We start from the raw sequence: 25066 nt of genomic DNA, 5'->3' as shown, positions 1-25066 counted from the left end.
GCCACCTCCCACATGTAAAAGCCTATTAATTTAACCAATGAGAGTCTTTGTTGTTATAATTCTGGAGTGTAAGCGGTAAACTGTGAAACGCATAGGCAGTAAGTATATAGTTTGGCAAGTTGTAACCAATGCATTCCTATACTGGAGACACAGAGAACGTTCATCGACCCAGAAAGTTCCTGCCACACCTTTCTAATCAGACCCACCCCCAGTCCCCACCGTCCTAACTGTATCACCTAGATGAGTTTACCCTGCCTTAAATACACAGAATCCTAGCGTAGGTATCTCCTTGAAAACATGGAATTCATCTGTATCTTTTTTATCTTTGTCTACTGTAATGTCAGTCAGGTTCACGGTGTCAGCAGTTTGTTCTTGTTCAAAAAGTTAAGTATTGAAAAATGAAATCATAAAATTTTCTGGTAAGTGGATAGAGCTGGAAAAAATTATACCAAGTGAGGTCACTAAGGCCCAGGAAGACAAACACCACGCATTCTCTCCCATAGGCTGATCCCAGTTCCAAATCATCTGTTTTGTGTGTTTAACTCAGCACAAGTGAAGTCAGGGAACTAGAAAAGGACATCTACTTTAGGGGAAGGGAGAGGTTATAAATAAAACAAAAGCAGAGACATGGAGTACTCGGCGCGGAAGGCTTAGGCAGGGAGGGGACCAGGGAAGGGGACCAGGGAAGGGGGAGGGGTAGTCCAAAGGAAGCAGGCATGGAAAAGCCATGTGGAACCCCACTGTCTCACAACCAGTCAAGAATTATAATTGGAGGGGACAGGAGACACATGTGATATGGAAAAAGATGGTGGGCAGGGGTGGGGGGCACTGGAGGTTAAGGTTTGAACTGGGACAGGGCTGGGGGGGAGGGGACAGGAGTTCACCACAGTTAAGGATGTGTGGGAAACCTTGGTGGAAACCCACTAGCAGTAAGGTAACTTAAAAATATATTTTCAAAAGGCGTTTGAATGGTAAGTATCCGGCAAGGATGGACAACGTTGTTCCCAGAACCCACGGGTTATTAAATAAAGATGGCAGGACAAGAGGCACGGCATACCTCCCTAGGAGCATTAACCAGGAGGAGGCCCCAGAGGTCTCTAAAGACCTCAGGCTATCGCCTTGCCCTTGGTTATCCATCATAACTACACGGGAAGAGCCTGCTGCTGAAGACACAACACACTTAGCTGCGGGACATAAAATCAATGGCCAATGACCTCCTTGCTGACCAGCTGGAACTGGAAGTTGCTAGGCAGGCTGCCGGGGGATGGGGGTTGGGGTTAGGGGGACATCCGTGGTCTTACCCAGCACCAGACCCTGCATGCTATAATCCCAACCTGATGGACAAGATGGGCCCACTGGTGCCCAATATGACTGCTGTGTGGTAACTAACTGCTGTGTTTGGTTTGGTTTGGTTTGGTTTGGATGGTTTTGGTTTTTTGAGACAGGGTCTTTCCACATGGTGTTGTGTACAGATGTTCCAGTACAGTAAGGCCACCCACGGCTCTGTAAGTAAACCTAATGAACTCACTGGTGTCCCAGAGTGAATGCTGGTGGAACTGTACCTTGGTTTTACTGTTGAGATCTTAGGAGGAAGAGTGGATTTCATGTCTCCCCTGCAGGTAAGGAATTTTAGAACACTGGTGCACGGGTGAACTTACAGCACTTGTGGCTACCTGCACAAGACCGAGACAGGCAAAGTTCCAGTATGGATGGGGGAGGTGCTCAGAGGCCCCGCCCCTGAGGTGCTGTGGATAGTTGTTAGTTGCTGGGGGAGAGGGAACCATTCTTCTTTTGGGGTGCAGGGAGGGATAGATTGCCCATGTTCTTTCGGATAACCCTATACTCTGCACACATGGGAGAACTAATTTGACTTAGTGGTTATTTAAAAGGAGCAGGAGGAAGAGGAGGAGGAGGAGGAAGAGGAGGAGGAGATGGAAGAGATGGAGGAGGAGGAGGAGGAGGAAGAGGAGGAGGAGGAAGAAGAGGAGGAGGAGGAGGAGGAGAAGGAGGAGGAGGAGGAGGAGGAGGAGGAGGAGGAGGAGGAGGAGATGGAGGAGGGGGCCACCGAGAAGAGGAAGAAGATGAAGAAATTAAACAGGAAGGGTAGTGTTTTGAGAGGATCCAGAGGGAGGCAGAAGAAGTAAATGGGAGGTGGGTATGACCATAATTCATTGTATGTGAGTGTGAAATTCTCAAAGAATAAATTTTTAAAACTCTGTTCCTTGAATGACTTGAGAGATACAGTAAGGACAACATTGAAGTGAAGCTATATGTTAATTTGGAAAGTGGGATGGGGGGACTTTGGGAAGATTTGAAGAAAATAGATTTAAACTAGCTGATATTTTTATAAAAAATAATAGTTCACCTGACATAAGTATTTTTAGTAATTTTTTTTTGGTGGTGGTTTTTTGAGACAGGGTTTCTCTGTGTAGTTTTGGTGCCTGTCCTGTAGACCAGGCTGGCACAACTGCTTCTGCCTCCCAAGTGCTGGGATTAAAGACCTGCATCACCGCCTCCCAGTGTATTGTTAGTATTTTTAAAGCCATCTAAATTATTGCTAATTTGTCTTTTTAACATGCTTTCCATTCATCCTATCCCTGCATGCTCCTTTCCCCAGACATCCTCCTGCATCTTTCCTTGAACAATCTTGCTGCAACAGGTGCATTATTTTATCTTCGGCACTGTCTCTTAAGAAGGGCACTAGCAGGCAGTCCAGCCGGTGATCATGAACCTGGAAAGGCTTCAGAGATCTGGGTTTGCATTTCCAGTCTAGCACAGAACAGATGAATGGTTTGAGGCAGGTAATTTAACCTCTCTGTGACTGTTTTCCCATTTGTAAAATGAGGATAATAATACTTTGCTAATAGGGATTTGGGAGGACTAAATTATATTGTACATAAAACGTTTGGCACAATGCTAACTAACAATGCCTCAAGCTAGACTATAATAAACATCTTCCTGCCTCATTCACACACTCCAGTTTTCGTAAGTCATATGATATTAATGGCTATATATTTTTCAAAGTTCTTTTCTTTCTTTTTTTGAGACAGGGTCATGCTACATGTTGTTTTGGTTTTGGTTTTTCAAGACAGAATTTCTCTGTGTAACAGTTCTGGCTGTCCCGGAACTCACTTTGTAGAGTGGGCTATCCTTGAACTCATAGGGAACCATCTGCCTCTGCTCCTGAGTATTGGCATCAAAGGTGTACGCCACCACTGATGGGTTTATTATACTTTTTTTTTTTTTAATCAATAATGCAACTGAAGGGCAAAGAGTTTTAGTTAACTTGTCCAAGATTAAGCAGTCGGCAAATAGCAAAGGCCACAGGAAAAATACAACCATTTGTAAAATGTAGGTGATAACAGCAGTGCTTTAATGAGAATAGAATACAGGAGAAAATGCTTTTAGAACAAAAGCCAGCACACGGATGTTAAATAAATGTAACTGCTATGGTGATTCAGAAATAGCAGTGAGTACTGAGTACTTGGATGTTAAACGGGCATAATTGCTGTGACGACTCAGAAACAACAGCAAATAAATTCTATGCATGACCTCCACAGAAGACTTTGGAAAGGCGATGTTTAAGCTTAGCCCTGAAGAGTGGATAGGATTTGAAAAGATGGAGATACTGGTAGGAGAGGGAATTTTCGGACTGGGGAGGAGGAGGGATGCGAAGTGGGAGACAGCTGGGGTTGGGAGGTTAAAAGGGGGAGAAATGAGAGTAGTTTTGATTGGGGGGAAACGTTTCCTTTCCTCCAGCCAGCCAGTCACCAACCGCTGCTGCGCGTGGTATGTGCTTTCTCGGTTGATCTCTCATCACCGCAGTGTGCTGTCCTCACCTTGCAATTAACCACTGACCAGTATTGCGGGCTGCCTCCAACATGCTCTTCCGCACTCTAATAAGCATCCTCTCCACATGCCACCGGGGCCGGAGACAAAGACTGCAGTCTTTCCCCGGGTGTCCTGATAAAGTTTAATGTCCCTAGCATCCTCTCAGAGGCCCTTTCCTAACTTACCATGCCAGCCCGGTCTCTATGCACGCCGCACGTGAGCCTCAACATCTCAGATAAGCACTTGGCGGGGAGGGGGGTGTGTGCCCGAAACTCTGTGCTAGCTCTCGCACTGACAGGCAGCTTCCCCACCATGAGTGGCTGTTTTCGGCGTTTACCCCCAGGCACAAGCACACACGGCCCGCGGCGCCCGCACCTGCAGCAGCCGGTGCACGCCGCCAGCCTGGGAGCCAGCAGAGGGGCTGCGCGCGGCGCCCCGGCCGCCATCTTGGCCGAGGAAGCCGGGAGCGCGGACTGCGGCTGCGCGGCCGTGGGCGGGCGTGGAGCTCGCCGCGACCTCCCGGTGCTCCCGCCGCCGTCTTCCCTGGCCTGTTCGCGCAGTCTCTGGGGTGGCTCGCCGGGCACCGCCTGCCCGAAGGCGTGTGGCAGAAGCCCGAGAGTGGGCCCGCCCTGCCTCCTCCCGCCGAGGGCGAGCAGGATGGCCGGGACTCGAGCCCAGGCCCTGGCCGCCTCCCAGCGCCGACTGATCGGACGGCCGCCTGCCCCGTGCAGTTTCGGCTTGTGGAGGACGCGGGGAGAAGAGCCTCGTCACACGCTTCCGAGACGGTGAAACGTGTCCTGGGAGACCGGAGGATCTGCACCGCAAGATCGCCCCCAGGGCCGCAGAACGTCCTTGCTTTCCAGCTGAAACCACGCTCACACCTTGACCAACAGGTTAAAACCTCTCGAGGGGTTGGAGGAGGCTCTGGGAAGAGATGGCTCCAGATTAGTTCTCTCAGTGATAATCACGGGCCTTATCTACACGGAAGGTAATAGCACCGGGGAGCTCGGTTCTGGGAGACGCTGAGTCGGCTGGGGAGGGGCGTGTGTGCTTCCGTGAAAGACTTCTCTCTGGGTCCCCAGAAAGGCGTGTTAGGGGAGGTTTTGTTCAGCAGCGACACCTTAGTTACAGACAGGTGCCTCACACCCATTCGTCGGAATAGGAATGCTCTTGGAGGCCCCAAAGCTACCTGGAAATCACCGAGATGAAAGCCCAGGTGTTCGCGGCCAGGCTTCAGAAGAAAGAACCACGGTGTTGTCCCGAGCAGTACGAGGTCAACTGGGCCAGTGCTGGTGAGGGCCACTCTCCCCCCAGTGCTGGTGAGGGCCACCCTCCCCCCAGTGCTGGTGAGGGCCACCCTCCCCCCAGTGCTGGTGAGGGCCACCCTCCCCCCAGTGCTGGTGAGGGCCACCCTCCCCCCAGTGCTGGTGAGGGCCACCCTCCCCCCAGTGCTGGTGAGGGCCACCCTCCCCCCAGTGCTGGTGAGGGCCACCCTCCCCCCAGTGCTGGTGAGGGCAGCCAGTGAGGACCCAGTAAGTGTCGTTTTCTGAGAAAACTGGAACTTTAGTTTTTAGATCTTGTATCTTGCTAGGTTTTGTTACTTTGAATATATTAAATTGCTGTTTATAAGTGAGCCCGTTTGTTCTTTTTCCTATAGAGTTTTGTTGTTTTTGTAAAATGAGTTGAAAAACATTGCATTTTATTCTGTGATCCTGAATGCACTGTGCAGCGCCGTGATGCTGGTCCTTGATGACTTGAAGGAACTCAGCAGGTTGACCTGGTACCGGAGAGCTTATTTGATGCGGAGCCTCTAACATTTTTTTGTGTTTCATTAAAAAAAAAAAACTACTGGTATGTGCTTCTATTTGCTTAGTTATTATAGTGATCTAGAAAAAAATAAAATGCAGTAAATGAGAAGCATATCCTGGCACACTTAATAAACTTATTGAGCATCTTACGTTTTGTGCTACACCGTTTCGGGCATTTGGGAATAGAATGTGTCCTATGTTTGGTGGGAAAGGTAAATAAACTGGAAATTATGATACAATGAATGAAAAGCTACAAAAAGACGTGTAATCTAACTGAGGTGGTTGAATGAGGCGAGCATGAGGTAACCATTAATAAATCCCCTTAGGTTTTGGAGGAGGCAAGGGGAAGGACTAAAGGAAGGTGGTGGAGGGTTGGGGTGGTCCAGAAAATGTAATAAGAGCACTGATGATTCTCAGTAACACAACAATCCCTGGAGTGCCTGTTCCATAGCAGTGGGTTAGACAGCACAATGATTGTGACCGTGACCAGTTTGGCCCTGGCTACCTTCCTGCGCTCAACTCTATAAGGGCCTCTCTTGTATCGAAGCCTTCCGAGGCCAAATAATGCCTGAAATATCATATAGATAGCGGGAACACATATCTCTTCCAGCCAAGAAGCCCCACTTCAAGACCTGTCTCCGGCACCAGGAAGCCCCATGCTTTTGTTCTGTGTTCAGTCTGCTGCTTTCCCACTTAGTGGGGACGCGTAGACACCCATGGAGATTAGAGATCAGCCCCTGGCCTCTGCAGTGTAGACCACCCACCTTCGCTCTGGGAATAAATACTTTAGAAAATACAAACAGGGAACCTCAAAGGAGTGGGACCCACTAGAGATGGGCATTAGGGAACTGTGTCCTTATGTCCTTAAAGCAGCCATACTAGAAAAGCTTTCTACTTATCAAAACTTTTCTGATACCAGTTATGTCCAAGTAACATTAAGTATGGTTAGCTTGTCAAGGAACATATTTTAGGACTTCAGCTCAAGGATTCAATGAATCAGATCCAAATCAGAATAAAATCCGCCAGTAGGCAGTTCGCTAATGATTAAAAATGGCCACCAAGTAGTTTGTAATTCATGTGAAGGTGACCTTGCTGGGTACCAAGTTAATTAAAATGGGAAGAATGCCTTTGCCTTCAAGGAGCAGTACTTTCTCCCAGGCATAGGTCAGAGGCGCTAGCATGCAGGGTCAGGTCACTTGACTTTGCCTGCAGTCACTTGGTTAAAGTGTCAGGACAGAACCCAAGTCTCTGGTGCCCGCTTCAGGGTGTTTCATTCCAGCACGGTGTCCCCATTTCTGCCTGTCAGTATACAAGCGAGTTGTGTGTAATTATCTTCAGCTGCCACTCAGTCTTTAAAGGACTCAGGTAGAATAAAAGCGCTCTGAATTTTACTGGTGACAAAAAATGGCTTTGCTCAAGGTCAAACGTGTAAAGACTTGGCAGAGACAAGACTAACAAAAGTACCATTCATTAAACATATTTTACAGGCCAAGGGCATTTTCCACTACTTTTTACAAGCACACTGCAAAGTATTGCTAAATATCTACATTCTAGATACACTAATGACCGTAACACCACTTACCAATTCCCCAGACAAACCAGCTCTTTTATGCTCTCCATGTATGTAACCATCTTAAAGGGAAGATAGGATCTTCTATTTCACTAATCCCACACATTCGGAGACTACGGAGCTCTCACAGGTAGCCTGACAGGACAGGGTTAGAGCTGAAGTCTTAGTCAGGAGTTTGCGCTTTACATTATTGTAGATTTTCTTCTTAGAACTCCTTCCAGTCCCAGGGTATCGCAGACTCGTCTGTCCTCCAGACAGTGTTTCTGGAGATACAAACAAGGACTCTCTCTCTATGGTAATTACAGTAAGGGTAAAGGCAGGAAAATAAAGATGGGGCACTGTTTATTGGTGATCTTCTATCCAAGCTTTGGGTACTTTCTGTGTTCTCAGAGTGTTGATTCCATCTAGAACCTGTAGTTTTGCTCAGTTTTCACTTTACCCTCATAGACCATGGTTCCTCAGTCTTTAGCCTCCCGTTTCTAGTAAGCCCCAAATTAGTCTCTCATGCTGTTGAACAACAGTAATATTTGTGACCTGGAAACGTGGTTCCCAGGGTTGCTTCCAGATGGCAGTAGAAAAGGCTGGCAGAATTTGTACCCTTGCCTCAGGATGAAAGACCTCCCATGTCACAGATGCCATCATCAACTTTTCAGGACTAAGAGATGGCCCCTGGGTCCATGTGTGCAGCAGATACTGGCCGTGGTAAGGGCAAGAGATGAAACCCATTGTTCATGGTCATTCACGTGAGTGGGAAGAAAGTCCTGCCAAGTACAGCTAGGAAGCAAAGCCAACAGGGGAAACTGAAGACAGTGCCTTCTATATTGGACAATGGGAAGATACCTCAGCTGTAAGAACACTTAGCAGGGATTTATTTGGTAGTGTTGGACATTGAACCCAGTATCTTGGGCATGCTGGGTAAGTATGCTACCACTGAACTGCATTCCCAGCCCACAGAGACAGCATCTCAGTATGCAGCCCAGCCTGGCCTGGAGTTCGCAATGTAGCCCATGCTAGCCTCACACTCCTCCTTGGTGTTGGGATTACAGGCGCAGTGCAACACCCAGCTCTTCAGGGATTTTGATGCCAGAGTCAGGACTCATGACCTATTGGAACTTGCATAGCAGGTGTTTGGAAACAGCCTCGGGTTGACTGCAGCTGTCCCAAGATCCAGCAGGCACATATTGCTCCAGAAGTGGCAGCTCATTTGTAACTCACACAAGTCAGGCCTCCATTCATAGGCCCAACCCCAGTTTCCACTTGAGGTAATTATTTTTCATGCCTTGGTCATGGTGGCAATTGATACTTATGTAAATTATACCTCAAATTGTGCAGCCCAGCAAAGATGGCAACAATTACCTCCCGGCAGAAACAAGCATAATAAGGAAGTTGGGTATCCTGAAAAGTATCCTGATCAAGGCCTTTTAGAAGTCCCGGCCATGTGACCTTGAACAAGGAATCCTAGTCTCAGTGCAGATCCAGGAAACAGTTTAGTGGATGATTGAAACGGGTCAGTGAAATCCATACCCCATACTCCAGTCTACCAACTGAAATCAGACGTTGGCCACCTCCCAGTCAATAACTATAGCAGCTAGCGTCCACTAAGCCTGTATGCCAGGCATGGTGCTCAGAATGATAACCACATGGTCTCATGCATCCGCACAACAGCCCTGTGAGACAGATTCCACACTGTCAACATTAAGATCCCATAAGAAAACCACGGGAAAGAATATTTCTACCATTCTCTCAATACTCAAGTTGAATGCCTTGGCTACTCAGCAGGGTACTGCTCATTGTATTACAACCTGAGCATCTGGACTGGACTGGGAAACAGAAACATTGAGCAGATGGCTTCATGGTTGAGGATTCTGATGGAGAGGGAGGCCCACTTTTGAGGGATGATGCCCCTGACACACCTCCAGACCTGCTGTTGGAGCCTTGTGTTCATGTTGTGAGGGAGGAGCATCCACACCTGAAACCAAAGTAAAACGCAGACCTCTGGCCCCTTGAACATCTATATCTACATGCCCCCCACCCCGTTTTACCTGTGGACAAGTTGGCCTCCATTGGGTTTTTAACCTCTCCCACTTTGGGGTGTCGTCTTTGACAGTGCTACCTACCTGAAAACACGTGGAAGACTAGCCATAATAAAGGAGCTACCAAAGCTTCTCCCCCGTCCCCATATCTGCTACATGGTGAATATTGTTAAGACATGTATCACTCACTCAACAGATATGTATTGAGCAACTTCTAGATGGCCAATGTGCACACAGGTGATAAGACAACAACAGAGAGCAAAATGGATAAACATCCTTGTCCTCCTGGAGATCGTGGGCCAGAGCAAAGAGGAGAGGCTTCCAGAGCTAGCATGCGGGGCAATGCCCTGTGTGGTGAGGACTTGGGGAGAGTGCTGGAAGATGGGCAGTCTTAGAGGACTCAGCAGAGAACTCCTCACTGGGAAGTGGCATTTGAATCACAGTGAAACAGGAAGCAGAAGCTGACTACAGGTGTGTGTGTGTGAGTATGAGTGTGTGTGTGTGTGTGTGTGTGTGTGTGTGTGTGTGTGTGTGTGTGTGTGTGCTGGGGAGGGGGGGGGCTTGTGCAGAGGAAATGACAAGCCTGAAGGCCAGGTGTGTGGGGAGACAGCTCCAGCAGAAGGAGTCAGTGGGAGGGGTGGATGGGAGAGGTTTCCTAGCTGGGGGCGGAAGGCTGATGTGGCAGTCTGCACTGACTGCAGGTCCAACCTTGGCTGAGAGTTCCTGTAGGACACACTGTGGGTGGGGCACAGCTTCTGCTGAGCCCAGAGAAGAAGGGAAGGCGAAATATTCGCTGTGAATTTGGCTGTCCTAATTCTGGATGCTTAATGGTGGGGAAATTGGAAGGTTTTATAAAAATACAAAAAAAAAAAAAAAATGGTGTGGGGTGTGTGTGTGTGTGTGTGTGTGTGTGTGTGTGTGTGTGTGTGTGTTGAATTATCTCTACTGACAGCACTGGGAAGCAGCCATAGATTAGCAGTGTATGATGGTTTTTGCTTGCCTGGAGTATAAATGACCTGTGAGGTTTGGTTTTGGTTTGCTTGTTTAGATTATTTTTAATTTTATGTGTGTGAGTGCTTTGCCTGTGTGTCTGTGCACCACCTGCATGCAGTGCCCTCAGAGGCCAGAAGAGAGCATCAGATCCCCTGGAACTGGAGTCGGTTGTGAGCTGTGGCGCCTTTGTGAGCTGCTGTGTGGATGCATGGAATCAAACCCAGGTCTCCTTCAAGAGCAACAAATGCTCTTTACTGCTGTTCATCTCTCCAGCCCTTGACTTGAGGTATTAATTGTGAGCTCCAATTCACAGCGTTATGTCATAGAATATTCTCTCAAGATTTCTTGAGGCTTATCGTTGGGTTTAGGTTTGTTTGTTTAGTTTCTGAGACAAACCACAAACCTGTATGTAGCTGAGGATGATCTTGAACTCCTGATCTGCTTCTCTCCACCTCCTAAGTGCTGGGACTAGAATGCCTGGTGATTCCTTCATTATTTCTGAGAGCTCCCAAATGGGGTAGCTTGCCTGATGCCACAAAGTCATCTGTACACTGCAGTTCTGAGTTGGGTTCACGGGGGTCGCTCAAAGGATCCTGCTGGGACTTGTGAGTCTCCAGCACTCATGGATGATGCCTCCCTGTTGGCACCACATAGCTCTTCTAGGATTCTAGGAAATTCAAGGACTTCAAAGACACGTTAGGTTCCATGCAGCGATGGACACAGTATTCTCAACACCCCCTCCCCATGTCACAGTATGTCATGGGTCCCTCCCACCTCCCCAGGAAGGCCACTTGTCTCTGCTTGCTATCTCTTACAGCAACACACCAAACTTTAGCAGAAAACAGCCATTTTCATGGAAACAGATTCAGGCTCCCTCCCTCCCCAGCTCTCAAACTCCAGGGAAGGGGAAGAGAAGAGAAGGCAGTGTCCTCTCCCCAGGCTTTGCTGAGCCAGAGCCATCAGCCTCTGCTCATGCCAACAGTGACTATTCAGTCATTGGTTTGTGACGATTTTTCCAAAACAGCAACTCACCTCAGAGGAGAGTTGAACTCACTAGTTCTAACAGACTGCTTGCAACTTTGAGCAGTTCTTGGTCCTAATTGTCCTAAGTGCCAAAGCTGGAAAAAGCCACAGGAGGTGGAAAAAAGCCAGGGCTGATCTCTGCTTAAAGACTGGGGATTTTGGTAAGAGCCTGGGATGGGAGGAAGGAATTCCAGGCAAGAGAGACAACTTTATCTACTAAAGTTAGCATGCTGGGGTGGTGCTCCATGTCCTGGAAACAATAAGGACACCCCTCAGGACTGAGTCTGGGGATGGAGAGAGTAGCTGGGAGGCAGTGGAAGAGGAGAGCACTGGGCATGCGATGGCGCTGGAGGGACATGGATGGGCTGATGGATGGGCTGGAGGTAGGAAGGGCAAGTGGAGGAAAAGAGGTGACAACGTCACCAGGGTAATTGTGGCAACAAAAGGAGGTGGGAGAGGGCTGGTGGGGGCAAGTAACTAGAAACAATTTGATAACTGGTTAAGTGTAGGACATGAGATGGGGAGTTGAGGCAGAGCCCAGTGTTTTCTAGCCAGGGTTACAACAGGGATGCGGCAGTTATTAATCACAAGAGCCCTGCTCAGGGAGAGCTAGCTGGGGACAAGGAGGTGGCTATAGTTGTAGGTACATTGCCTCACTTGCTCACCTGGACATCAGTGAACACCAGGAAGACAGACAGGGGAGGGTTACCTAGGATCGGGGGATGCCAGAGTCATCCTGCCAGGGGACATAACCCAAACCATGGCTCTGTCTTAGGAGGGCATGGAGCACAGGACAGCTCCATTCTCTTGGATGCTCTTAAAGAAAGCAAGGGTCTTGGGGACACCAGGGTGCTCACCAGGCAGTGTGGTCCTGCTCCCTGCCTGTTGGGGCCTAGACCGCCTTCTAGATTGACTCCTACACATCGGGGGTTCGGAGAAGGTCTCAGAAGGAAGCATCATGGCCAGGGCATTGTAGGACTGGGCAAGAGAAGCTGGGTTGTTTTAGGTGGGTATCAACAGGGGGCTGGTCAAGGGCTATTTAAGGGAATGAAAAGCAGAACTGGAAGCTACCAAGGTTCATCTCAGCTGGAAGGATTTCCCAGGCCTGTCAGGGCTTAAATGGGTCAATCCTGCTGAGTCCAGGGAGCCAGGCTTTCTCCCTCATTAGTTACCATCTTTGCTTGAATGGGACCTTTAATATTGGATATCACAACAGCACCCGATCTATATCCAGAGGAGAGGAAGTTCTCACTGGAGAATAATGCACATGTTCCCACCCCATGGACACACGTGGCACCTTACAACGCACACACAGAGAACGGTCTCCCCTCCAACTCTAAAGGAAACCTAAAGAGAACTGAGCATTTCGCAGTGGCCATAGCCAGACACTTTGCCTGGAGACGCCTGCGAGTCTGCACATTTAGTCTAGCAACAGTTATGAGAGTGAGAGATGGTTTTCAGCCAATGCTTTGCCTCAGATCACCTGGCTGGAAGATGGCAGATGGTTCCTAACCCAGGCTGCATGTTCACACCCATGCTCCTCTTGATCCTGTGTGTACATGGGCACAGTGGACTCACACATGCAAACAAATGTCTATCCCCTCAGACTGCAAAATCTCTGCAGACTGTAAGACCCTGGGGTCTTCATTTTCTTCTTGTGTGTATCCCAAGCCACTAGGACAGGGCCTGGTATGTAGTACGCGCTCAGTAAATACATGGTGGTTGTTAAGCGGATTAAGTGAATGCACACAGAGAAATATTCATCTGTACCTGTGGGTGTTTCCATGCACCATGCATGTGCTCATGTGTAGATCTAACCTGCCTGAAAGGTACTCTCGGAGCTGTCCCCACGGGGCATGACCTGGTGCCATTAGTCCCATGGTGGTCAGTCTCCTTTCCAAGAAGGCGACTGGCCTACCAGCCCTTCTCTCAACCTTCTCACAGCATGCTTCCTTCTTTCTTCAGCTCAGTCAAAGCAAAGTTTCTAAAAGATCTTGACCGAGCGAGAAAGCAAGAAAGCAGAGAAAAACAAACCCAGTGATTCCCAGCTCCTGCTTGGATACATTTGCAGAGCCGGCTCCTAAAATCTGGCTGAGCCAGGCTTTGAGGCACGCTGCTCTGTCTGGGAGTGGTCTCCCTTCTTCCCCATCCTGATTCTGCTGCTGATCCCAGGACAGAGACCTTCTGCCTTGCTGGCTGTGAGTGAGCTGTCAATTTGTACTCTCCTAACCATCTACTGGGCCCTCAGCTTGGACACCCTGCTGCTTCTGCCCAGATCACTAGGCTGGACCATGCCCCTCCATTTCTTAAAGTTTCAACAAATCTTTTCTGTCATCCAGCCCCAAGCCATGCCTGGAGCAGCTCCTGGCCGCCCCTTGGCCTTATACCACTCTACTTTTTAGGTCTCTGGTCTGTTTGTAAAGCCATATTGAAGGACGTGCCAGAGCCCAGGAAACAACTCAGTCCTTCCCAGTCCTAGTTATTCATACACCTACCACCTTCCTCCAGACCACACACCACCACCACCACCACCACCACCACCACCACCACCACCACCATCACACCACACCACACCAACAATAACTCTGATGACTCCACAGCAGACTCTGGGCCAGCATGTCAGTATTGCTAAGGACTCCAGATTCAGATGTCAGTTCCTAAGCCCACCCCAGACATGCTGAGTCATAATGTCTGTGGGTGAGGTTCAGAAACCAGCACTTTCAACAAACAGTTCTTACATACCAGAGTCCAAGAAGCACCACCCCAAATGGAGATTCCTTGCCTTCCGTACACACATAGTAGCTAAAACATTTATTGAGCATTTACTATGTGCCAGAAAGTACTTTCTCATATTTCACTTGTTTAACTCTTAAAACAGTCCTGTGAAGGACTGGTGGGAAACTCAGGAATGGAACCAAGAGGTCTTGGAACTTCTGAACCTGTGCCACACATCTGTAGTATGCAAGTGTTTACTGACTCCACTACCGGTTACCACACTCAGTATCCCACTCTATCTCACCAATACGGAGTCTGAGACACTGTTTGGGGAGGGCCTTGGTGTCTTCTATGCCCAAAGTCTGTCCTACACATATGTAAGCTAAGAGCCAGTAGCCATAGCCAGCAGAGCCAGGCACTTGGCAAATAGCCGCACTGGGGCTCTGGCAACCTTCAGGCCCATGAGACCTAACCCTGGCTGCTGTGGTGAGCATGTCCACTGCAGACCTCACCACCAAAGGCACTGGACCCCGCCCATAGCCTCCACAGCCCAGCACATCCAACCCTGAGACCTAAGACCCCTAACAGGACCTTCCTGGAATGCCACAGCCAGAGAGCAGATGTGCTCAAAGCCTGCTCAAAAAACTAGTCTTCTTAGGAATCTGCCGCGGGGGTTGGGAGGGATGGAAAAACAACCCAAATGCCATAACACAGAAAAGTGATCCAAATAAAAAGCAGCAACTGTGTATCTGGAAGGAATAAACTGAGGAGGAGAGGCGCAGAGTTGTGCAGCGTGGCCATGAGGCTGCCAACCTTGGCAGCTTGAGGCAGGGGCTGGGTGGCGCCACCAACTGGCCACAGGGCTGCCCCAGCTAGGGCTGGGCTATGGGAAGAACAGGCCTGGGCGGGCTTAAGACAGGGGTCTTTCTTCCCAGGGACTCCGCACAGGGTTTTCTGCAGCATCCAGAAGGCTGGGGAGGAAGTAGGATTCAAGAAAGGGTTTCTGGAGCCCCAGATGCCACATAACCTGCCTGGAGGGTTCTCCACACATTTCACTTAAAGATTGTTGGGACCCAGCAAAAATGATGCATGTGTTGACCACAGTTTGGGTGATAGGTGTGGGCATTTTTCAGATTAGAGCTGGGGAAACAGTGAGGAGACAGGACAGATGGATTCTCCAGGCCACAGGACATTGTTGAGCAGGCCATCCTTAGGATCCCGATCTCCTGGCTGGAAAGAGAACACGGTGTGCTCTTCCTGGGTTCTCTGGGCTCCCAGAAGCAGTGTTAAGTTGTGGAAAGCTGCATCTTGGACTTCCCTTCTCTTCAGAGCCAAGGTGCCCATGCAGAATAAGGTGTCTGTTCACATCGGTGTGCCTCCCTCAGGTGCTCAGCGTTGTTACAGAGAAGCAAAGCAAGGAGTCGGGCACTAAGGAACTCTGAGAGCTGCCAGCTAGAGGACTTGAACGTGTTACAACGAGACATGACCAGACGGACATTTTAGCCCAGTGGGTAAGGATGGGCAGCATTATGGTGGATGAGTCCAGTACAGCGAGGATGTCTAGACATCCTGGCAGAGACGACCATACATAGACAGTGGCTGCAGGTGGCAGGCCCCCAGGCAGAGCAGGAGGCTTGGCTAGTCCTGAAAGAACTGAAGCCCTCGGGGCCTGTGACAGCCCAGAGGCCAGAATGGCCAATCAAGAGCCTGGGGGTGCAAAGGCTTGTGATCCACCCTGGGGTCATAATTTACACCAGGCCTGGGGGACTGGCAGGGCCTCAGAGCACACAGATGAATTTGGGGAAGACACTGGGCGGAGAGGCCCAGGCCAGCCACTGGGGTGGCCCGAGAATACACAGTCATGTCCGAGTCCTCCTCACCTGTGACCCAAATGCTGGCTGAAGCTCAGCGGGGGGGGGGGGGGGGGGGGGGGGGCTTTTGAAAGGCTTGGCTTGAGGCTAGAGATTTAGTGTTCAAGAGCACTGGCTGTTCTTCCAAAAGACTTGGGTTCAGTTCCCAGTACCCACATGGCAGCTCACAACCGTCGGCAACTCCAGTTCCAGGGGATACAACATCCTGGCAGATGTACATGCAGGCAAAACACCAAATGCACATATAAATAAATAGTAAATGAACACACAAACAGACGCATAAAAAATGGCTTGACACAAGCGTGGAGAGAGAGCTGAGGAATGGAGTCCTTAGGTATCTTACAAGCTGTGTGACCTTGGAGTAGGCACCCACCCTTGCTCTGTTCAAGAACCAAACTTAGGAGTAGGCTAGAGGGCCATTCCCAGGCCAGCCCTGCCCTGGTACTCCCTCTGTAAGCCTGCTTCTCTAGTGAGGTGAGCAACTCCCTCCCCAGCGCACTGACCCCTGTGCTCCCTTCCTTCTAAAGACCAGCAGGAGTGGCTGCTGCCCTGTAGGACTGGGGGCTTCTTCTGGAGCTGACAGAAGGGCTGGCAAGTGAGACATGAAGTCCTGAAAGAATAAACCCCACCAAGACGGCTTCCTAAAGTCCAGCCCGGCCATCTGGGTCTTCAGGAGGGCGGAACTTTATCGTACTTTTCCTTTAAGGAAATTAAAGCTTCCCTGGTCTCGCAATGCTCGGGCCTACCCGTGACAGTCTCCAACAGTATTGAAAGAACTCTGTCAGCCTCCGCTCACCCATCCCATGAGTGTTTGGTGGCTACAGACTTCGTGCTCGGCTGGAAAGCAAAAGCTACGAAGACATGGGTGTCCTCAGGTGTAATTGTGAAGTGGACAGACCTGAGCATAGACAAGCACGTTACTGTTCCGAGGCCATCAAGAGGATTCTGCAGATGTCGTTGAGAAGTCACCAGCTCAATCCAGGGAGGAATAAGGAAACACAGACTTGCCACATGTAACTGCGGTCCGTGTGCTACACAAGCCAGCGCGCCTTGTCCTCTAGGCCAGCAGGATCTGTGAACCTCGTGGCAGGCCCACTTGCCAGCTCCAGTCAACCTAACTTGTCCCAGAGAATCTTTGCTTCTGGCTTCTCTCCTACCCACAAATTCCTTTGTCCAGCCTTCCAGAAGTTTCTCCAGGAGAGCTCCCCATGAGCTCTTGCTCTCCCCCTCCCTCCTGCCAGCTCTATAAAGCAAGCTGACTCCTCTCAGGGGTTTCACGTCTTAGAGAAGTGTGATTCATGGAGAAAGAACTCTTTCTAACCTCTGCTGTGACCCCCAAAACCTGTGGCTAATACTGAGTGATCTAAATCTCACAAAGCTAATAAAAGCAAGAGCCGCGCGGCATTGAGCCGTGAAGAAGGCCTCTGGCCAGCCAGCTCCTGCCTTCCCGCTGGCACCAGTGGCCTTCCCCGAAACCCTGCACTCTGTTGGCAGCTCCTTTTGGGACCCACAGCCCTGGTGGGTTGCTTGCCAGGGCCTCCAGTGGCCAGCTAGTCCATAGCCGGTTCTGGAATCTCTCCTGGCAAGAAAGACCTCAGTTGTTGAACAAGCAAGGGAAATGCCGAGAAACAGGCATCTAAAAAGGCACTCTTGATGGGAAAAATAGTGGAACAGAAGGACACTTGTGAATTATAGATGACCACTCTGGAGAAGTTATGTCTACTGTGGACATGGCTGCCACAGGTCTAGCTCAGACTGAGGCCTCTGGAAGTTTCCCTGTAAAATATATACGTAAAATCCATTTCTGCCCCCATGAAAACAGTGTTTGAAGAGCTAATGTTATCAGCAAGAAGCACAATATGCTCTTTCCCTACCCAGCACAGCTCTCCTGTGGGAACCAGCGATGGACTGCCAATGTACTGCCAATGCCTTGCACGGCGCCTGACTTATAGTAGACATCCACAAATACTCCCTGTGAAGACACGTCTCATTTTATGAGTAGAGTAACGCTGGGATAGGAACCAGCGGGGAGAGAGCTGTGCACGATCCAGAGCCTTGTCTGAGGGTCTGCCTGTTGCACCCCGGGGCCCAGAAGACCTGGGGCTAGGGTTTCATGTCAGGACCTTGGCTGGCTGTGCTGGGCATTTGTGCTGCTGCTGCTCATGCTGAAAATAGTGCCTCTGCACAGCTGGTCTCTAGGCGAAGGGAAGGGCAGTGGCAAAATTTAACTGATGGTGGCTTCAGGACACACAGCCCGGGTACACCCACCCCACCCCCGCTGCCGCCATTCAAGTAAGAATTTGGAAAATCCAGGTTTTCAGCACAGGGTTTGCCCTCAACTCCCACCCCACCCTCCCCACTCCCCCTGAGTAGGCAGCCCTAAGCAGGAATGTGGGGATTGTGCTAGGCCATCAGCACCTCTGGTCTTAGCCAGCCTGCACCTGTGCCACCCATTGTATCAGGGAGCCAACAAGGTCCCTGGGCTCCAGACTGAAGAGGGAGTTCCCTTGGTGTGCCCATGAGTGTAGGTGGCTGGGAGCAGCATCTTGCTTCCTGGAAAACCTTTCTGGGGTTTCTCTTCCCGCTGTGGCTGGACGACATAGAAGAGAGATGAGGCAGGGAACTTGGGTTTCTTTGTCCCAAAGGTTGAGGCTGACTTTTGGAGAGTACTGGATCGTGTCCTGCTGAAAGCCACCTTAAGGTGCAGGTGTGGAGCCAGAGAAGCTCCACACTCTTGAACCGCTTCCCTTGTCCCAAAGGCCTCTCCAACGGACACCAGCGTGTGTGACAGCGACCTGCTTCTCTTTCGCCCAAACGCTCACTTTCTCTACTAAGAGAATCACGAGGAGCTGCCTGGGGTGTGTACAGGGGTTCATTCAGAGGGCTCCAGGGACTCTGCATAGCTGGGCCCTACTACATCTTTATGTGTTCTGGTGTTTTTATTTCGTTGCGGACGATGGAACCCAGGGCTTCCACATGCGGGACAAGCATGCCACCACTGAGCCACATACCCCGTGCTCTCGAATTTAATTTCAGGATTTGGGGTTCAGGGGTAAGGTTTAACCACTCACATTGTGTCATCCTTTAGCCTTTTGAAACCAAGTGGTCTTTTGAGATACCACTCACAGCATGAGAACGTGGCTTTCCAAACCATGGAGTGCCACACGACAACCATTATTATGATCACCACCGTATTGTCTGAGTGTAGAGTACACTGCCAAGCTCGTGTGTGTGTGTGTGTGTGTGTGTGTGTGTGTGTGTGTGTGTGTGTGTGTGCTTCAGAGAACCACCACCAGGTCAGGAGCCTGGGTCTGATGTGATCATGGTCACTATTCACTCTTTTGACCACCAGTGGCCAAGAGAGAGGGCCTGTGGGACAGTATCACAACCTTCACCCAGGAAAGAACGAGTTCCCTTCCCCTGGAAAGGATGCACCTTGGTCCTGAGGAAATAGAAAACATCCCTCAGAGGCAGGTTTTGAACCTTTGGTCTCCAGCTAGTGGCTCTGTTCAGGGAGGCTGTGGAAGCTTTCTCTGGAAGAAATGGGTCATGGGGGGCAGTTCTTAGGGGCACATTATCCGGGACTGCTTCCTGTCCTTTTTCTCTGCTTCCTAGTTGGACACCAAGTCTCTAGTGACGCACAGTCTTACCAGGAAGTTCTGCCAAAGCACATGGGGACAAGACACTATGGGCTAAGTCCTCTAAAACCATACACCAAATAATCCCTTCCTTTCTTGTTTCTGTCAGATTCTTGGTCAGAATGGTTAAAAAAAAAAAAAAAAAAAAAAAAGTAACACACCCCTAGAGCCAATGACACAAAATTCGGAGAAGAATGGCTGAGTAGCCAGCCTGAGTTCACATGGCTCTCCCAAGAGAGGCCAGCTCCCAAAGTTGAGTCCAGGGTCTTCTCCTGCCCCCCGAGAGCCAAGGCAGGGGGCCAAGGAGACTGAAGGTTTGTTGAACCTGTGCAAGGCCCTTTACAAATGCTGTCTTTTGTGTCTTCCTTATCACAGCCCTGTGGGACTGTTATTAAACTCTTTCTTGGATGAGACACCACGTGATGTGATTTCCCCAAGAGTCCTAATTCAGTTAGTAGTAAAATTGGACAAGACTCAAACCAGAGTCTGACCAGGTCCAAAGCTAAGAACCACTCCACTTTTTTGTCAGCTCTACTTGGGGACTGGCCTACTTGGCAGATTGGGTTGGGTAGCTTTGAGACGAAGTCACCAACCACCCCCAAAAGAAGAAAGAACCACAGAGGAAAGGCGTGTTTACTCTGGGAAGCTGTACTTCTGGACACCTGCCACTCCTGCACACTGCAGAGGAGGCCCATAAGGCTGCCCTGCCCTTGGACCCATTAAGGAAGTGTCAAGGTTGGTGTGCTCTAGAGCTTGGGCCCACAGGGGGACAAGGCATCGGCAGTGGGGGCTTCCCACCTCCCTTTTGCTGCATGCACAGCGACAGGGGCCTGCCTGTGAATTCATCGCTGGACGAGGAGGAGGCCAGCGCCAGATTGGCTGTGGGGAAAGCCTGAGTCACCACCACAGGGCTGGCACTGTAAACTCTGCAGCAGATCCATCGAGCTGGCCATCTCTTTTCTCGTCATCACTAGGAAAGCACAGGGCGCAAGGAGAGCCGGCTGTCTCAGAGGACGGAATATGGACAAACCTTGTGAGTTTTATTAGAGTGGACACCAGAGGAACTTGGGAATATTTTTATATTGCAAAAGCGAGTATAGAAAATTCGGCAAATAGAAAAGGAATGCTGGCAAGATGATCAGAGGATACAAATGCCAAGCCTGAGTTCTGTCCCTGGGACCCACATGTTGGACTGACAGATCTGACCCCAACAAGTTATCCTCTGACACCCACATGTGACGGGGCACATGTGCCACCCATACTTAATTAATTAATCAATCAATTGATTGATTTTTTTTCCAAGACAGGGTTTCTCTGCATAGCCCTAGATGTCCCAGACTTCACTCTGTAGATCAGGCTGGCCTTAAACAAGAAAGGATTCACTGGAGTTTCCTGACACCCTGGCAACATTCTCACATCCCTCCCTTGTCTCCTGCTTCTTTTCCTTCTCTCCCTCCCTCTCTTCCTTCCTTTTTATTTTAAAAACTATTCTAAGGGACTGGAGAAATGTCTCAGGGGTTAAGAGTACCATCTGTCTTCTAGAGGACCCAGGTTCAGTTCCCAGAACCCACATGGTAGCTCACAACTGTCTGTAACTCTGTAACTCCAGTTCCAGGGCACCCGACACCCTCACACAGATATACATGGAGGCAAAACACCTGCCAGCCCTGTGGTGGTAACTCAGGAGTCCCCAGCTTGGGCACACTGTGCTCTATGGAGCCCCCAGACGAGGCTCACTATGTGCATGGAGCCCCCAGCCTAGGCACACTGTGCTCTGTGGAGCCCCAGCACAGTCTGTGCTCATCAAATTTAAAAAATCCATAGTGCCCACTCCTTTTATTTTTTTGTTTGTTTGGTTTGTTTTTTGTTTTGAGACAGGGTCTCATTGTGGCCCATAGTGGCCTGCAACTCACTATGAAGCCTAGGATGACTCTGAATCTCTGATCCTGTGGCCTCCATCTTCTGAGTGCTGGATTTACAAGTGTGCACCATCTGACTTCAGTGATGCCGGGGAGTGAGCCCAGGGCTTTGAGCTAAACCAACCACTACCTAAGCTACCTCCCCAGCTCCCCACTTCAGAATCCTGCTGGTGACACACTCCGTCATGGCAGGGGAGAGAAAGTCCTCATTTAAGAGCATTCTCACTTGATAAAGTCTTTGAAAGCAGAATACTGAATCACACAGACCTCTCTTGTTTTATTTTGAGGTGGGGTCCTGTGAGGTCCAGTTTGGCCTCTCAATCCCCTTATCTCAGAGGCCTCCTAACTGGTGGGATAATGAGCATTCGGCACCACCTATTCTGACAAGAATAAAATTACGTGGACTCAGAGCTGGTCCAGAAAACCCAGGCAGCGCTTGGTTGCAACAGAGTAGGGGGAAGCCTGGGGGGTTGGTGGGAAGCACAATTAATGTGGGGTTGGGGCCCCTTCCACCCACCCAGGAGCCCCAGAAGCATGTCTACTTGCTTTCTTGATCCTGCAGGACCTGGGGTGCCAACAGAGCTCGTCCAAGGAACTGTCAGGAGAACCTGGCTGGGAAAGAATGTTAGGTTAGAAGCCGTGGGAGCTACTTTGTCATCTGCCTGCTGTCCTTTTGAGAACCGTCCTGCATCTGTGAGAAAACTGGAGAGGCAGCCTCAGGCTGTCCTGGCCACCTCTGAACCATGTCTCCATCCTCAGCCAGTCTGTGCCGTTGGCCACCCCAGGTGCTCTGAGGCTTGTTCACGACTTGTCAAAGCCTGCTGACTGGATTGGAGACCTGCTGCAAACAGGAAGGGTCCACCTTTGTTTATATTCCATTTACTCAAGAATTTCAAGGCGGCAGCAGCAGCAGCGGGTCTGGTGACCAGTGGCTCACACTCTGGAGTCAGAGTCACCTCTGGTGAGCTCCTCCCTGACTCCTCTCCACAGAGTGAGTCAGTCAGCCCTTCTACCTTCTCCAGCCCAGCTTCCTCATCTTCAGAACAGGGCTGTGGTGAGGAGCCTTTTGAAAAGCATGAAGTACCACGCTTTGGTCAGCTCTCAGAAATCCTGCTTATCCTGTAAAGTGGCACAAAAACTGTGCAAACTTCTAAAGACCCCACATGGAAAACATGTAGGCCAGAGCACTAGGGTGAGAGCAAACGGCATTTCTAGGACGTTGAGGTTCTCGCTCGGCTCTGCAGTAGAGCGTTAAGGTTTGCTGGTATCCAGGCCTACCCTGACCAGAAGGGGCCTGGGCATGGGAACATTTTAAAGCCTACCCAGGTGACATGCTGTCACCAGGCTCAAGAACGACTGCATAAGGAAGTTGGAAATTTGATTTGTGAGAAAAGGCAAGGATGCTAACCAGTGTTGACTGGCTTATGCTGTCCACTTTCAACCCCCTGTTCCCCTGGTTCTCCCAGTGACTAAAGTTACTTTCATCCAGTGTGAAAGGGAACAGATTTGCAAGGTGACACACAGTATTACTGAAAGGGAGGCCCCAGATCAGGCTCACTGTGCTCCATGGAGACCCCAGCCTAGGCACACTATGCTCTGTGGAGCTCCAGCACAGGCATACTGTGTTCCATGGAGCCCCCAGCCTGGGCACACTGTGCTCTGTGGAGCTCCAGCTCAGGCACACTGTGTTCCATGGAGCCCCCAGACCCGGCTCACTGTGCCGCATAGAGCCTCCAGTTCAGGCTCACTGTGTGCAAGGGGCTCCCAGTGCAGGCTCACTGTGTGCAAGGGGCTCCCAGTGCAGGCTCACTGTGCCTCATGGGGCTCCCAGTGCAGGCTCACTGTGCCGCATGGAGCTCCCAGCCCTGGTACATTAAACGGCATGAGCCCCAGAGCACAGCATCTACTAGAAACACACTGCAAGCTACCAAGGGAAACCACACTATAGAGCTGCTGCATTTAAAAAAAAAAAAGTGAAAAGAAACAAATAATTTTAAATGATGTATTTTATTCAGCCCAATCTATCCATAACATTACCATTTTAACATGGAAGACACACACACACACACACACACACACACACACACACAATTTCATTTTGAGTTTTTGAGTCAGGTCTGGTTATGTAGCTTGGGCTGGAGTTGAGCTTACCAACCCTGCCTGGCTTTGAACACACGATCCTTCTACCTTAGATCCTAAGTGCTACCCTTGCAGACAAAATAAAAATTAACAAGCTATTTCTCCAAACTCTGGTCTGTGTTTTACACAGCACATCTCAACTGAGAATAGTGTCTGGTGGCTGGCCATACTGAACTAATAGAGTAGCTGAACTGGCATGTGGCTGGACAGATCATTAAAGAGCTGGGGAGGACCCATACACAGGGACTGAAGGGTTTCAGGGTAGCCAAGTGGCTGCAGGAAGTAACCACAGGTTCTTGAGATGGTCCTGTAGCAGCCTCCCCCCGCCCCCGGCCCCCCAGGAGGCACTCCAGGCTGAGCAGTTCAGAGGCAGCCTGCAAGCACAAAGCTTTCCAGAGTAATGGAGACCCACGAAGGAGACCCTGCCAGGGGGCCCTGGGAGCGTTGGCCCCTGGCCTCACCTGAGACTAGAGGCCTTACTAGTAGGGTCTACAAGTGTGAATTCCCAGTTCTGGTTGGAAGAAAGCCGTGGGGACCCTGAGGCTGTTTTCTGGTTCTTCTCTCTCTCTCTCCCTCCGAGGCCGTCACACCAGATCCCTTCCTCTGCTCCCCCACCACTCCCTCAGCCCATAAAGAGTAATGAAGCTGATGTTAAAATAGTTACATGAAACCCATTCATTTGAAAGGGCACCTGCTTTAAAGGCCAAATTTCCTGAGCCCAGGTTTATACATTAAGCTACAGAAAGCCCTAATTAATTCAGACCCCACTCACTCTGTATTTGGGAGAAATTCTGCCTCCGGCTGGTCTGGAGCCTTCCCTTTTACACTATCTATGAAGAAACGGTTTGCTAAGCAAATAAATAGTTCAGGCAGGATCACAGAGGAAGGGCTGGCTCCCTTCACCGTTTTCTAGAACTTAAAAAGTCACTGGAGCAGTCCTATTCCCAGAAAGTTAATGAGGTCATTACAGCTGGTCCCTATCTTTAAACACTTCTGTTTCCCAAACTGGCTGTGAGCTGATGTGGCCCTTGGAGAGAGTCCCAGAGTGCTCAGCTTCCAGCAAGGGACTGAACATATTACCCAGCACATAGTAGGTGTTCAGCGTTTGCTGCATGAATGGAGGTAGGCAAGACAAATAATCTCATATTTCAGGTGAGAAAGCTAAGGCTCAGGGAGGTTATTTGTAAGGAACCCTGTCAATGCCAAGGGGCTCAGGGCACCCCTAGAGCTGAACCAGCCAGGCAGCCAATAAATGAAGAGTCGGGAGTTTGAGGCCGTGCTTGGTGCAGGGGACCCTTCCACTCTGTTATTTTATTATAGTGTTAACCCAGCAACAAAAAATTGGCTGAGTTCTTAAGGAGCAACACCAAACCCCCCGATTGTTCTTTTATAGCTAGTCTTTCCGCTGGGTACTGGAATCAGCCCAGTTCCTCTCCTTGAAGTCCCTGACTGTGACCCCGCCTCCAGCCACGTGTAGACTGTGGGACGTACAGGTCGGTTTTAGAGCTGGAAGAAAGGAAGGGTCT

General features: G+C 50.0%; 1 protein-coding gene across 1 annotated transcript; it reads left to right on the top strand.

Moving 5' to 3' along the window:
- Window positions 1-3577: 3577 nt before the first annotated feature.
- LOC118594230 lies at window positions 3578-23474 on the top strand. Its single transcript, XM_036204061.1, has 3 exons — window positions 3578-3631; window positions 4086-4819; window positions 21964-23474. The coding sequence occupies exons 1-3, from the start codon at window positions 3578-3580 to the stop codon at window positions 22028-22030; spliced, it is 855 nt and encodes a 284-aa protein (XP_036059954.1). The 3' UTR covers window positions 22031-23474.
- The last annotated feature ends 1592 nt before the right edge of the window (window positions 23475-25066 follow it).

This window comes from Onychomys torridus, chromosome 12 (assembly GCF_903995425.1).
Source record: "Onychomys torridus chromosome 12, mOncTor1.1, whole genome shotgun sequence".
Taxonomy (NCBI): Eukaryota; Metazoa; Chordata; class Mammalia; order Rodentia; family Cricetidae; genus Onychomys; species Onychomys torridus.
This window is presented reverse-complemented; position numbering and strand designations above follow the sequence as displayed.